The 15,143-nt window shown below is 36.1% G+C and overlaps 1 protein-coding gene across 1 annotated transcript in view; it reads right to left on the bottom strand.

Moving 5' to 3' along the window:
• Positions 1–15,143, bottom strand: part of LOC106161264 (uncharacterized) — a 298,900-nt gene that overhangs the window by 266,202 nt on the left and 17,555 nt on the right. The window contains exons 5-16 of the mRNA XM_087004995.1: positions 14,910–15,000; positions 14,484–14,588; positions 13,774–13,887; positions 12,977–13,157; positions 12,494–12,717; positions 11,900–12,022; positions 11,517–11,708; positions 10,944–11,058; positions 10,388–10,629; positions 9,761–10,075; positions 9,293–9,480; positions 8,793–8,961 (exon numbers count right to left, since the gene is read on the bottom strand). Of these exons, the coding sequence (XP_086861121.1) occupies positions 8,793–8,961; positions 9,293–9,480; positions 9,761–10,075; positions 10,388–10,629; positions 10,944–11,058; positions 11,517–11,708; positions 11,900–12,022; positions 12,494–12,717; positions 12,977–13,157; positions 13,774–13,887; positions 14,484–14,588; positions 14,910–15,000 (2,059 nt within the window). The remainder of the gene's footprint in view (positions 1–8,792; positions 8,962–9,292; positions 9,481–9,760; positions 10,076–10,387; positions 10,630–10,943; positions 11,059–11,516; positions 11,709–11,899; positions 12,023–12,493; positions 12,718–12,976; positions 13,158–13,773; positions 13,888–14,483; positions 14,589–14,909; positions 15,001–15,143) is intronic.

Below are 15,143 nucleotides of genomic sequence, written 5' to 3'. Positions count from 1 at the left end.
ACCTACATCGAACTAAAACATCTACATACTGACAGTCCCTTCTTTTAATTCTACTTCAAATGTCACAGAAATAAAGACCCCCCCTCCCTATTTGTGCTTGCCACCAACCTCTACTGATATCCTTAGAATGATTTCAAATATAATTTTTGAAAAAACTTACAGAAACTTTTCCATTTTGAATCCTTTGGATCCTTGTTATGTACACTGCATAAAGCATTGTTTAAAGAATGTGCTTATAGCCTACAAGTTGTTGCTTATAAGCAAGAAAATTCTTCCTTTATCAACCTGAACAGCAGGCATAAGGATAAGGAAGGAATACCATTACAATCAATAATAGAATATTACTTCAATACTTTTTCTCTCAACAAGTCAGTTTTTAACAATGAAAGATATTTCCCATAAATATGTGGCCAGCTGATATCTGTGACATCTGTCATTAATTTCACTCTTTATTAGTTTCCCAATAAAGTTTTCAATAATTAAAAAACACCATTTCAACACTCACCCTGAGTACCGCGAGTACTATCTTAGTCCTGCCGGCTTGCACAGCAACAGTGCTGATAGTAGTTGCTGTAGCAGCCAGTTCTGATAGTTCAGTAAAGCTATCCATGTTGGTGGATCCCTCACGGTCGTCAGATATCTGTTATCTTGTCGTAATAGTATTACAATCAGTGTTTTAGGCAATAAGCATCCTTGTGTTGCATCGTCATGTTTAAAAACACAATACCAATACGAAAAACACAATGGGCAGAGGATCTGATATATGTAGAATAGGAGGCATGCATAAAACAGCTAGGTTCCAAGAGCACTAACCAACACTAACACACAGTTTTCACAGCCAGTACACTGTTTATAACACATGATCACCTAGGCCGACTACCCTTATTTACTCTTGGGGGGTAGGAGGGAGGAAAAGGGAACCAAAATCCAGCTCGGATCTGGCCTTGTTTGCTGAAGCTTAACTCAAGAATGCAGAGCGTGGCCCGAACACTAATGTTTAAGCAAACACAATGACTGATCAACCAACGGGGTGAATTTTTGTTGTAAAAATCCTGCTACCTGTCTCCCCTTTTCTGAAGTCCAAATCATTTCAGATTCTTGAAGTCAGTGAGAGTAGATGGGAGGTGAAGCAACCTCTGGCTCTGTTAATGTATAGCTTACTCCAAATATGGCATCTGCCTTGCTGCAGCTGTTGTAATATATACCAGGTGAGAGGCGGGATGGTTATACAGGTGAAGGACTGCAGGAGAACCAAAGCAAAGTCTAGTCCAGAGAGAGAGAGGTAGAGAGAGAGTGTGTTGGGTCGAGGAGGCCAGGAGGCCGTGTGTGAGATATTGTACAAGAACATGGAATCCATATGTAAACAATTTATTCCTGGATTCATTTACCAAAACTGCTTCTGGTCTGAGTAGAAAGATGCTATGAGCAGATGTATTATAAAGATAGTGGAGAGAGATCTGTGTCAGTCTGTCTAGCCTTGATAATCAACCATCTGTGCCCAGTGATTAGCTTAGAAACAGACTAATTACTTGAAATATATGGAAAATATATACCTTCCAGTTCACTTGGCAACAGATCATTACTTCTTTGTGGTTCTTTTATTGAATAAAATTTCAGCAATATTTCTTATTCATAGAAATCTAGGCCCTTTTCAACTTTTTGTTTCTCCAGAAATATCTAGCAAAACATTAAATAGTCAAAAACTTACATTCCCTTTTTGTGTTTCATTTATCATCAAAATCCTATAATTTATATGTTTAATTTCATAACAGACATACATAATTCCACATAAGAATGGACTCTACAGTAAAGTTTGCCTTACAAAGCCTACACAAGCACTACACTGTGGCTCTCAAGATGTTGAACATTTAGACTTGCACACTTGTTTGCTAAGCTTTTGATCAAATATGGTCCATCAACAGAGATTTCTTCTCTGCTGGAATTCTCTAAATGGCCCAGTATTAGGCATCAACTTGGGTGTGGATACATGCTATAGGCACAAATGAAAAAATAATCATTAACAGGATCACAGAGAATTACTTGAAAGATATTTTCACATCTATAACATCTTGATAAAAATGTAAATGATTTTTCAACTTTTTCTATATACTGATGATTTACTTCTTTTCAAATGAAAATAAACTACTGCTTATTCTTCAAAGGCTATGCTTTAAAGGTTACATAACTGGCACTGTCAACGTGAGTGGGATAAAGCAGACAGCGGAATGTAGAGTAGCAGCTTTAAAAAAACCTTAAGCAATTAGCCCTTACTACCATGCCATTTCCAATAGTTAACTCCAGCTGTCAAAACTGTCCTTGAATATAATGTGATAAGCAAGCAAATTAGATAAGAAAAAAACTTATTGTAAACAAAAATCATCAATTATGTGCACAACAAACAAAATTGGTTGTAAAAATTGATTAAAAAAGTTAAAGTTACTTATCCGTGTGATTTGGGCGGGGTACAAACAAATTTCTTTTTATATATTTGACTTAATCATCAATCCGGCAGTTCTGGCATTGCCTGGCTAGGTAGATGCGCAATAACTGCTGTGTTTGTTTATTTGCACTTTCATAAACAGAGAGGTTAGATGAAAATACCAAAGTAAATGCCGTAGAGCACAATACCATCTGCTTTGGAGTAAATACAGCACCTACCTATGTGCTCCTTTAACATATTGGTGTAGACAGCTATTTACCAGGAATACATAGCTTGCATTAGTCAGAGGAAGTTTGTCAGGAAAAACAACAGCGCTTAGAACGCTTCCAAAATTATTTATTCTATATTCATACAGTACTACATCTCATGTAAACCTACTGTCACAGGTGCATGTTGTGAACTAGTAACTCTCGGTGTTTCAGAGGTAAATCTTTTATCCTTGCGTAATCGTGTTTTCCCGATACGTCCTTGAACTGTCCCGGTCCTAGGTCTGAATTACAATGCACTTCATTATGATAACAAATAAGTGCATAAAGGTTCCTAAGGCAAAGTGGTGTCATTGAACAATACTGCCAGGAAAGACAACAGCGCCTAAAACTCCTCTACAATCATCCGAAACAGCCATTGCCGCATGGCCCCGATTTTTCTTCCCCCCAGGAGAGCTTAATTCTCTGACAACTACCCCCTACTAAGAAAAACATTTACTGTTTTTCAATTAATAAATGGTAAAGGTTACAAACACGGTAATAACCCTTTTACAACTCTATATAAAACGTCAACATGTTCATCTACACAACCAACACATTAATTAGTCTGACGACAACCTCTTAACTGTGTAACACTAAAAAAAAAAATCTTAACCAATAACAGTAAACAGCTTAACTACTTACTTACTTTAGTTTAACATGAACTCTTACTCTATAATAAACTTAATAACTACAATGGAACTCTTGAAACAACTTGACCACTTCTTCACTTACAAATGTGAAACTTTATATAACATCTAGCACAAACATCATATTTAACACAACCTACTGAGGTCATCTGCACCCACATTATCTGATCCCTTAATGGCTTCAACTCTGAAATTATTCCTCCCCGTGACTGGGGACCCACTGTGTGCCTCAAGGTATTGCTCTGCTAACCTGGTCATCTCATCAACAGTCCTTGGCTTCCTTTCTTTTAGGAACACTGACAGTTCATTGGAGCATGTCGACATGAATTGCTCTCGTATGATGAGGTCATTGAGGCTTTCTACTGTATCTTCAACTTCTGAGAGTTCTTTCCATCTTTGATAATATCTCTTCATCCTAGCATCAAATTGAAACACCGTTTCCCCACTGTCAGGTTTACAGCTTCTGAACTTAACACGAAACCCTTCTTCGGTCAGCATATATCTCTTCAACAAAGCTACTTTCAAGTTGTCATAGTTATTAGCTTCCTCGGCTGGCATACTAGAATACGCCTGCAGACCTTTACCAGTTAACAATGGGCTTAGACTCACTGACCAACTCTCTTTTGGCCACTGATGACTAGAAGCAAAGCGTTCAAAACGATCTAAAAATGCATCCATGTCATCTTTATTTTCATCGAATGCAGGTAACTTTGGGCGTGGCGCCTTAACACTTGTTTCACTTGAGGTACTTGCACTGAATTTGGTCTTCTGTTCGCCTAATTGTACCTGGAGCTTCATCTTTTCTATTTCCATATGCTCCTTCTCTAATGCCCGTTGCTGTTCTTCTCGCTGAAACTTTCTGTCAAGTTCTTGCTTTTCCATTTCTAATTCATGGTTTAATCTTAACACTTCCAATTCCTGTTTCTTTCTTTCATCTTCACGTACACGTGCTCTCTCTTCACGCTCTAGGTACTGTTGTTCACATTTTGCTACATACTCTCTCAACTGTTCAGCTTCATACCCTAACTTCTGACCATCACTGATGTATTTACTCGTATCCATGCTGTAGGATGTTTTCTAGCCGTCTATAGGAAAAATGAATATCTACTCAACTAAAGAGTGCTACACACTACTCTACGTACAACAGTGCTTTACTAAATCACTAAATACACTTAGCACTCTACAGTTCTATATTACCACACAGCATCACTACAGCACACTACCACCTACATGTACTGTTACTACACTTCACTTAATTACACTCCTGTAATTTAACACTGTTGAATATATCCACATACTGTACTGCTTGTAAAGTAAACACAACTAAAGGTAACACTAAATCATCATACCAACACATTACTTCTCTTTGTAATATGAACACTACCATTAGGTACAACTGTATTACTGCTAACCACTGTTAGGCAGTACCAACACATTACACACTTTTGTAATGCACAACACCACTATAGGGCACAACTATATTACTGCTAACCACTGTTAGACAGTACCAACACATTACACACTTTTGTAATGCACAACACCACTATAGGGCACAACTGTATTACTGCTAACCACTGTTAGGCAGTACCAACACATTACACACTTTTGTAATGCACAACACCACTATAGGGCACAACTGTTTTACTGCTAACCACTGTTAGACAGAACCAACACATTACACACTTTTGTAATGCACAACACCACTATAGGGCACAACTGTATTACTGCTAACCACTGTTAGGCAGTACCAACACATTACACACTTTTGTAATGCACTACTCTACGGTCACTGATAACATTTAAGTGTCAGTTGATCAACTTGAATAAACACTGTCAGCTGCATGGGCTATAACGTTCATTACACCAGTCCACATCCAGTATCACATGGCACACAACTGTAGCTAACGGTATGATAGCATATGTTCCAGTCAGTTCGTTTCACTACACTGAGCATCGCACAGTTATTATAGTTATCAAGGCTGCAACTCACGGCACATGTTGATATCGGTTGTTCCACAGTCAGCATCGTTCCGCTGTCTTTATTCAGCTCCCGGACGAGCCCCCAAATTGTCAGGAAACAACAGCAGCGCTTAGAACGCTTCCAAAATTATTTATTCTATATTCATACAGTACTACATCTCATGTAAACCTACTGTCACAGGTGCATGTTGTGAACTAGTAACTCTCGGTGTTTCAGAGGTAAATCTTTTATCCTTGCGTAATCGTGTTTTCCCGATACGTCCTTGAACTGTCCCGGTCCTAGGTCTGAATTACAATGCACTTCATTATGATAACAAATAAGTGCATAAAGGTTCCTAAGGCAAAGTGGTGTCATTGAACAATACTGCCAGGAAAGACAACAGCGCCTAAAACTCCTCTACAATCATCCGAAACAGCCATTGCCGCATGGCCCCGATTTTTCTTCCCCCCAGGAGAGCTTAATTCTCTGACAAAGTTAATAACTCAGAGATGATACTTTTCAACAGACAGACAGACAGACAGACGGACGGACAGACAGACAGTGAGACATCCAGACAGATGGACAAACAGATGGAGATCTATTTTTTTCCTCATCAACCAAATTTATTCCAACAACATAACAATAAAAAATATCTATAAAAATGTATTGTAACTGTAAAAAACAAAAAACTTAAGTTGTTGAAAACGTTGTGACAGCCTGACCATATGTGAATGACTGTGACATGGGGAACGGATTCAAAAAGATACCACACGGTCAGTCATCTCTCTTAATATGGACACCAATGAGTTTACTGTTTATTACACATAATAATTCAAATTTGTACCAAGGCATCTATACTGCAGGCTGAACTACTAAGAAGAAACTTTTTATTATTTATTATCAAGATGCACTTGATCATCTCTTACTGGAAGCTTCTTTTGTATCACTTAATATCTGCTTTGTTCCACCAGTTTCTCCAGTCAGAGAATTTGGACATAGCTGACATGCAATGCACAGTATATACCCTGCTTGTTCTCTGGTCCACTGATTTTGACACCTTAAAAAACACATTTTAGATAATAGTTTATAAGAATGACCTTACTATGTATATAAGAATGGACAATTTAAGAATATGGGACATGTCACCAAATCTACCCATTGCACAATATTGATATATTGATCAAAAGTCAATTAATTTTCCTAATAATGATGCCATGACTGTGGTGTTACTATAGAGAATGCAAAAATCTCAATAACATTCACAGTCTTTATTTTATAATTATACGACCAATTAAATTCTCAGCTAACCATATAGTAGCATTCTAATAGTGGGTTGGAAGCATCAGTTTTTATATTGGTAATAACATACTTGCAAAATATATATCACGTGTCATTTATACTTTATAGGGTATGTTAGGCACATAATGGCATCAAAAAAGGCCACTGAACATGATTGCACTCTAAAAGAACCAATGAAAACCTTTACAAGGACATTGCCAGCAACAGTCTCCAGTTGCAGGATATAGAGATTTTATACCTCATTTGTATAACAAGCAATTATAATTTCACTTGCATTATTTCCTCAGCAATTTCTCATCTGCAATTTGACAATTTTCTGTTATTAAATTTATAATTTTAAGAGTTTTTATTTCTAGACATTTTACACTGACAATCCTACCATGAATCATATGAGCAAGACACTGCATCATCTTCTTGAAATAAACCATGCAGCCAGGTAAACTGGCAAACTGAATCAGCTTTGAAGTGTTCACCTTAGACATTAAACTGAAGCTATATTAGCCTCCAATTTCCCTAAATCTTCGCCAAACTTCCGCCCTACAATCATCAACCTTTAACTACCACTGGAAACATTTTAGAAGCATGAGTAAATGTTACATTTTTGTACAAACTCCAAAAATGCCGTTTAATTTCCAATGCCTCACTGCTGTGAAATAATGTGCAGCCTTTTAAGTCAGTTAAGGCTTATTTCAACAACAGAAAAAAAATTAATGTGAAAAGCCCACTATCAGTATCTAAAGCATGTTCAGCATTCATTATTGAGCACAGAGCGCATTCAGAACAGCGGATCAAATATGGCCGACCAACTTGAATGCTTGTTGCATATTCCCTGTCAGAAATCTATTCAGTGTCTAATTGGGAATTAAGCAGCAAGCTTTTCAGTTGAATTGCCATATTTGATCTGTTAGTTTGCTGTTCTGAATGCACTCATTACCTCACAAAACATTAGGCTAACAAAATACATAAATCTAGGAAATGTTTAATCTGTTGAAAGGTGTCATTACAAATTTTGGCAAATCTATGGAAAAAGTTTTGTATCCAAGCTCTAGCCATGGTCTTTAAAAATAAAACAATTCCGAAATTCATGTTAAATAATCGACACTATTTCCATTCAATCATCAACCAAAATAATACTGAGCAGACTCAAGATCAATCTCATTGTGTTAGTTATTCCACTTGGTAAACAAATCTCAGCCAACACAATGCAACATTAAAAATTTTTCATGTACCTAACTGTCTGCCAACTAGCCCATAGGTAGACATAGGAGCAACAAAGTTTCCTATGCCCATTTTGTGTTGGTGATCAACTGAATGATCAAAAAAGGGATTTCAGGTAGGTAAAAATTGGTACCATATTATAAACATTTTAAAAAAACTAATTTTTACAAGACATCCCTTTACCCAATATAACACCAATGTTCTGCTTATTCTATAAATTAGAAAGAAATAGAAGATGCTGATAGCAATGTTTAAAAATTGCAAGTACATCATCATTGCAATGAACAGAAACATTTTAGAAGCATGAGTAAAAGTAACATTTTTGAACAAGCTCCAAAGTGCTGTTCAATTTCACACATCTCTGGTATAATGTAACGCATGGCCTTTTAAGCTAGATTTATTTTGAGGGTAAACAGATCTGTACCCACGTACACACACATATAGAGAGAGTGAAACTGAAAAGAAAAGAACCCACCAACAATATTCCTATGGCCAGTGCATATATAATTCAAATACCTCACTTAGGAAACTTTGGTTATTTCATATAACTAATTTTATTCAGTTACTTGCAAAAACTCTTTCAGAAATGAACCAAAAGCAGCCATAAGGACTCATATTCTTCAGATAATGCTAACAAAATCTCTAAAGCCTATTTTGATAACTTTCTGGATCAACCTTGTGGTAAGATTTTAAAATTTTAGTGGATACATAACTTGATCTGAAGTATTTAAACATCATTATAATCTATGCCTTTGTCAGCATAAAAATTTTCATCAAATTCTAAAGATATTTCACTTTGGATACAGAAAATTCAAAATATTTGTTCTAAATAATAAATGTCACAAGCCTTATTTTCTTTTTTTATGCAGTTTATTTATTTATTTATTTATTTATTTCATTTATACTTTTTTGTTCTTTTTAATGGCAATTCTTAAGCTGGAATGAGTCCAGATCATGTGTACAAGTTGTATCTGACTCACCTCCTTCAAGTCTTCCTCTATCTTCTCCCACTCCTCAGACTGAGGCAGGGATCTTTCGTGGTCGCCCCAGTACGTGTTCACCTGCCTCATCTTGGTGTTCAGTCGTGACAGTTTGGACCTAATGACCCCCGATGCTTCTTGGTCATCTACTTCTATTCTCTTCTCACCACTAGTTGATAAAAAACTATGATTAATGAAATAAAATTGAAAATTTTTTGTTGTTCATTTTTTAACAGAATCTCACTTTAAATGCATGGTATTGCATTTTTCTAAATTTTTTCATCATTCCTGATTATTCCCTCATTCCCAAGTAGATTTTTAATAATGCTGTCCAACTTCTAAAAACTCTGCAAGTTTGGAAAATGATGAACTGTAAAATTTATTCAAATAGTTGCATTGCATGTTGAACGGAAGAGGAGAAAAAACAGCTTCATAAAAAACACAATCATGAATCTACTTCAGCTTGGTGTCCAATATTATATATATGCCCAGGCACTTACTCTTCCTGCATGATGACTGGCCTTGTCATCTGGTCAAGCAGGGACTGCCCAATGTCCACTGCCTGGTCATAATCTCTTGCAATCTGGTCGCGAGTTGCATCGTAACTGGCAAGAATGTGGTCTTGTGGAATCTCATCATTCATTGCATGACTGACAGCAAGCAAGAGGTCTTCTAGGTCCCCTAAAACCTAAAAGATAATCAGACAATAATCATGAAAACATTAATTCTTTATATAAAAAGCCAATATTATAAAAAAAAACCTGCAACACAAAGTAACATATAACTTTAAAACAAGCAACAAGACAAAACAATAAGGCCACATGAGAAAAAATACACTTTGTCAGATACAAAAAATTACAACATCATGTTGCTGGATTAAAAAAAGGTCAACTTTTGATGGTTATATTGTAGACTTTTCCCTAATACCCATACAAAATCAGATGAATAAAATGCAATTCACGTCTTACCCTGTCAGCATTCTTATGGAATAAAATTGCACTGGAGAGGCGAGATGCCCTTTCATTGATCCCCTGAGAGAATTTTTTCCATGCTTCATGCAATTTCTGAGCACGCTCATTATTTGGTACAAGATCAAACCTCAGTGATCGCCTAAGTACCAGTCCTGCCTGTAAGAGTTGTTTTCCATATTCATATGTCCCATGGGCGGTTGTTTCAAACTTCTTGTGTTCGTCTTGCAGTCTTTCTGATTCCGTTGGGTTTTTACCCATGTCTGTATGCGTGGTCACCATGACATCACACAGCTCTAAGATCCATGCTATTGCCTGGAAATGCAAGAAGAAATATTGTAAAGAAAGGTGTTCCAAGTTTTCACATTCCACTTATTCAGATCTTGTTTTTCCTTTTGTATTTTCTTTATTTTCACCTTTTTTGTCTTTCTATTTCTGTTTCCACCTGTTTTTCTTTCCAGAATGGTAATAAAGCCTAATTTCACAAAGATAATGTAACAAAATATTTAAAGCTTGTTTCATGGGGCTAACAAAAAGACGGCACCATAGATGAAACATTAGCTTACATCATGTCACTAACCACAAAACGAATCACTAACACAAAAACAAAGCATGTATTGGGTGTACCTGATCAGCATCTCTCTCACAAGTCCTAAGTTGCAGTATCTGCTGTAGCTTCAGCCTTCTGACATCAGACAGCTCATCACACCTCAACTTCCTCTCCTGGAGCTCCCCAATCACCTTCTCCACATGTTCTATGTGCTTGGAGAAGTCTGGGGTGATGTCCTTGCCAAATGCATTTTTAATGGGCACAGCCATCTGGTCCAGCAGATTCTGCCCCTCATTCAGGGTCTGCTGGGCTATGATATCTGAAGCAGAAAACAATTTTATCATAAGAAAACTGACGAAAGAATTATTGAAAAGATTGCATTATGATCAGGTGTATGCATAAATGATTGTCAACTGTCATTTAGACTGAAGTCAATTAAAAGAAGAGTTGATGTCAGCTGGTTCCATGTACCTGTCTCTTTGAGCTTCAAGAGCCCTTTAACTCCACACTTCCCATGACATTTTACCAAACATATGCTGATAACAGGCAAATTGAAACCTACGATCAGTAACTAACATCTCAGGCAAAACTCCTAGCATAACTATCATTTCAGTTATTATATAAAAAACTTACTGATAGTGTCACACTTCTCCTGTAGTGTTCTCAGTTCATGTTCAGCACTCTCCACATCCTCAGCTCCTATATCCGTACACAGTAACTCCAACAACTCATCAAGTTTCTGTGACAACTGAAATAAAAACATAGCCAAAATGAAATGACATATGTGAAAAGCAGCAGTTGCAACATAAGATATGTGACATATCTATGAAATATACACATGGGAAAATGTCAGTGGATAATTGTCCTGATAGCTCAAGTTTTTTCCTGACTGTTATATGAGAGCATGCAGAATCTTCCCACAATATAACAAAGTTACCATTTGTGCACTGGATGTTGTGTTAAGCCACATTCTATTTTAACTCACATACTGATTTTCTTATAGGTTTATGAAGATTATTAGAGATACAACTGAGAAAATATTTTCACAATTTTTTAATAATCTTTTGTTGGTCTGACAATATCAGTCAATATGAATAGCTATAGCAAGCATCTCTTGACAAACCATGTAAGTCCAGAAATATAATTTTACAATTTTGTAAATACTAATCTCTGCCCTGAAGCAGATATCCTCCACAGTCTACCCACCTCCTCTGCCAGCCTATGAAATCTGACAGATGTAATGACCAGATTTCTCCTCCTCTCTAGTCTGCTGGCATAGCTCCTACAAACAGAGTCCATGTATTCTGTCTGTGCCCTGATGTCGTCTGCCGCTGGGTGGCCATCTTTAATCAAAGTGTCAGCATCGTGGCGTAGCTCTGCATATTCAGCATAGTTATCCTGATTGATAAATGTGAATTGTCAGTGTATGTGCTCTATAATATTTTAAAAGCAATGCTCTGTTAGTTTAATTATATTTAATTTACATGCTACATTTTAATCATTTTTTTTTCTGAATAGATCATGGTCCTACATTTACAACCAAATTATTCTTCAGTGACATTTATGTTCCATTCTTCTGGTTCACTCACTGTGCACTTCAGCTCTAGGTTTTCCTGTTCTTTCCTTAGTTCATCTGCTGCCTTATAGGAGTCGCCTATGTCTTTTTTGGAAGCAAGGAGTTTTTCTGCAGGGCCTGTCACCCAGTCCACAACCTGAACATTAAGAAAAATTATTAAGAAGAACAGGCAGGATGAGTACACATCAAGGAATTGCATGTATTACTGCAGAACTAATGGTCCAAATTTTAAAAAACTTGAAAAGCTGAGCACATATTAGACTGCTGACAAACGTTGTAACTTACAGTAGTGAGCTATCCATATCATTGTTACCAAAAATCTTAATCAACTACAGACTAACTTTTCACAGACAAGACCCATAATTTCAAACTGAATATCAATGGGTTAAAAAATTGGCTTAAAACCCAATTACGACATATGTTCTGCTAATTTAGGGGTTATTCTTATTTCATCTTGAGGTATCAGATTCATAACTAATTTTTCACCAATTCAGTGACAGATCAAAGAAAAATATCCAAATTTTCTCTTATTCATTAGCCTCAAAAAAGTCATCATCAGCCTGTAAGGGTATCTGTTAATGTAAGTAAAAGTCATATAGATTATTACCTTTTTAAACCCTTTTTCCAGTTCAGCAAACTGGACATTATTACTAAGTTCTCTCTCCCTGCTCTCCCAGTAGTCCTGTATTCTGTCCACCTTGTCCTCTAGAGTGACCAGCATTCGCCTCACTTGACCCTGGGCAGTCATCATGTCTGGAGTCGCTGTGATGTCATCCATGCCACGGAAACCTGACTCTGCATCTCCAGCTATTTTTTGGAGTAATTCATGGCCTGAAGGTAAATTGCTATAGTTTAAAGGCTTTCTATTCATAATGTATACATATCTAACTTCCTAGGTGCACAAACCCAAAATATTGAATAAATCATTAAAATGGTAGTACATAGAGATTCTGTATGGAAGCCCATCTTTGAGTATATGTTCACTGCTAAGCTGATGTCCACTAAAAAGTCACCTATGCAAATTTGTGTCAGAATGGTAGTGAATCAAAATATGCCATCCTAAAAATACTGAAGAAAAAAATCATTTTACCTTGTTTAATAACCTTCTCAGGAGTTTTAATGACACTATCATAGAGATGTCTGTGCTGGTGAAGCATGTCTCTGGGACTGGATGGCTCCTCTTGCTGCTGCAGTGCCACCACTATTTGAGATTCTGCTACATCCAAGTCTTTAGACACAGTGCGCCCTTCTCTCAGGAACCTTTCCACTGCCTGCACCAAACAGAGATTATAAGGTAACTTCTCAAGATACAGGGTGTTATTTGTAATTTTTGTTATTTTTAAAAACTTTTTGTTACTTTTCTACCTGTAAATGACTCGTATTTCACAAACCCCACACACAAATTTTCAAATCTTCTCTTGATATAGGAATAAATACTTTTAAGTCATTTCCAGAATCCAAATATTAGACAAAAAAACAAAGGGTTCTCAGCAGTTCAAATAAAGTTCACTTTACTTTGATACTCATTTTTTAATGTCATGAACCCTTTGATTTTCTTGGTTTCAGTCTGTAAACAACAGCAAAAATAAGATAAAACTATTGAAACAGAGTATTCCCAGCATCTTCTGACATTTCAAGCTCCAGCTCAGAGAGGCAAAGAAAGAGATGCATGGGTAATCAAAGTTGCCTTTATGTGGAAATCAATTCACTTAAGTTCCAAATTTACATTCTTCAACCTTTTACAGTGTTTCATGCTCAATGTAGTTAACCAAATAAGACAAGATCCACTGAAATGAAATTTTCCAAACCCTTCCAGAACAAGAACAAATTCTTACCAAAAAAAACACCAAAATATTATCATACTACAAATCAAAGTTTTTTTCTTACCAGTCGTGTTTCCAGCCAAGAATTGTGGTCATATTGCAAATCTCCCCCAAAGTCTTGAGTAAGCTGAGTTCGAGTGATGAAGTTGAGCAACTTGGTAGGGGTAACAAACAGCAGCTAAAAACATGAATAAAGAAACCATTTTAGTCAATATAATGAGTTGTCAAATCCATAATATTTGATGAATCATAAGGTCATTCCACAGTGTTTTCTTCTCTTCTTTTTGGCTAATGCTTTTTGACAATACTTATCCAACAATCAGTGCAAGATGACGTTAATTTTTTCCTTATGGTTTATGAAGATATGACAAATACGATTGAAAAACAATATTGTGGAATGGTAAAATGATGTGAAAAGGATCCTTACTATATATTTTGTCTTTTTAATATTGTGACATTACATAGAAAAAAGTATCATCTAGTTAGCTATTTTATACATTTGTGATTCTTGCATTGATAACATATCCCAAAAATAATAGCAATATTCTGATTGCTTATCTGAACAGCAATACCATTACATATTTTTTCAAAATCGGTCCATCAAGTAGCTCTTTAAAAATTTTTTGACCGAATGAACCATGTCCCTTATCAAAAATATTCGAATATTTTTTTTTAGTATCAACAGTAATGTATTGTTTTGACAAGTAGAATTGAACAATCTGATTTGAATCTGCTGATTAATTTCTATATAATGGGTCCAACGTGCATTCTTACCTCAACCTTTTTTGCACTTTTGTCTTTTCTAAAGCTGAGATTGAACTGTCTTTTGTCTTCTGACTTCACAACCAGGACTAAATGGACGTGACTGGGGAGGGATTGCTGGAATAACATCTTAATACATAAATATCATATATCATATGTAAATTATTAGTATGAACAAACAATAAAATACACTCTTTAAATATGTATTTAACTAGAAAAATATTCAAATCTATGCTAATTTTTACATTATAGATTTTTTCTTTCAAACTCTTACCAAAATGTTTGCAACCCTCCCAAACCAATTAAAAAAATGAACCCAAGTTGATGAAGATAAAAACATACCATAAAAACTGCATGTCAACACTATACTCCACCTAGACCACTGGTATTATTTCAATATTTGAATCATAGTCATGTCAAATATTCATATCACATTACCTGTATGAGCTTAATGAGCTGCTTGACATCTGTCCAGGTGCCCTCCCTGTTGTCCACTATCACTGTGAACCCATACCTGGAGCAGTCCTCACTGGAATCACAATATATTACTTATTACAGTTGACAAGGTGTAGACACAGTGCCAGTAGGCAAAGTAAATAAGATATATACAAATGCAATGTATGAGAAAATTCGCATACACCTTGATGACAAATGTTGTACATGTCATCCAAC

This window comes from Lingula anatina, chromosome 2 (genome assembly GCF_051362555.1).
Source record: "Lingula anatina isolate TDL-2025a chromosome 2, LinAna3.0, whole genome shotgun sequence".
Taxonomy (NCBI): Eukaryota; Metazoa; Brachiopoda; class Lingulata; order Lingulida; family Lingulidae; genus Lingula; species Lingula anatina.
Note: the sequence above shows the minus strand (reverse complement) of the source record. Positions and strands in the feature narration are given on the sequence as shown.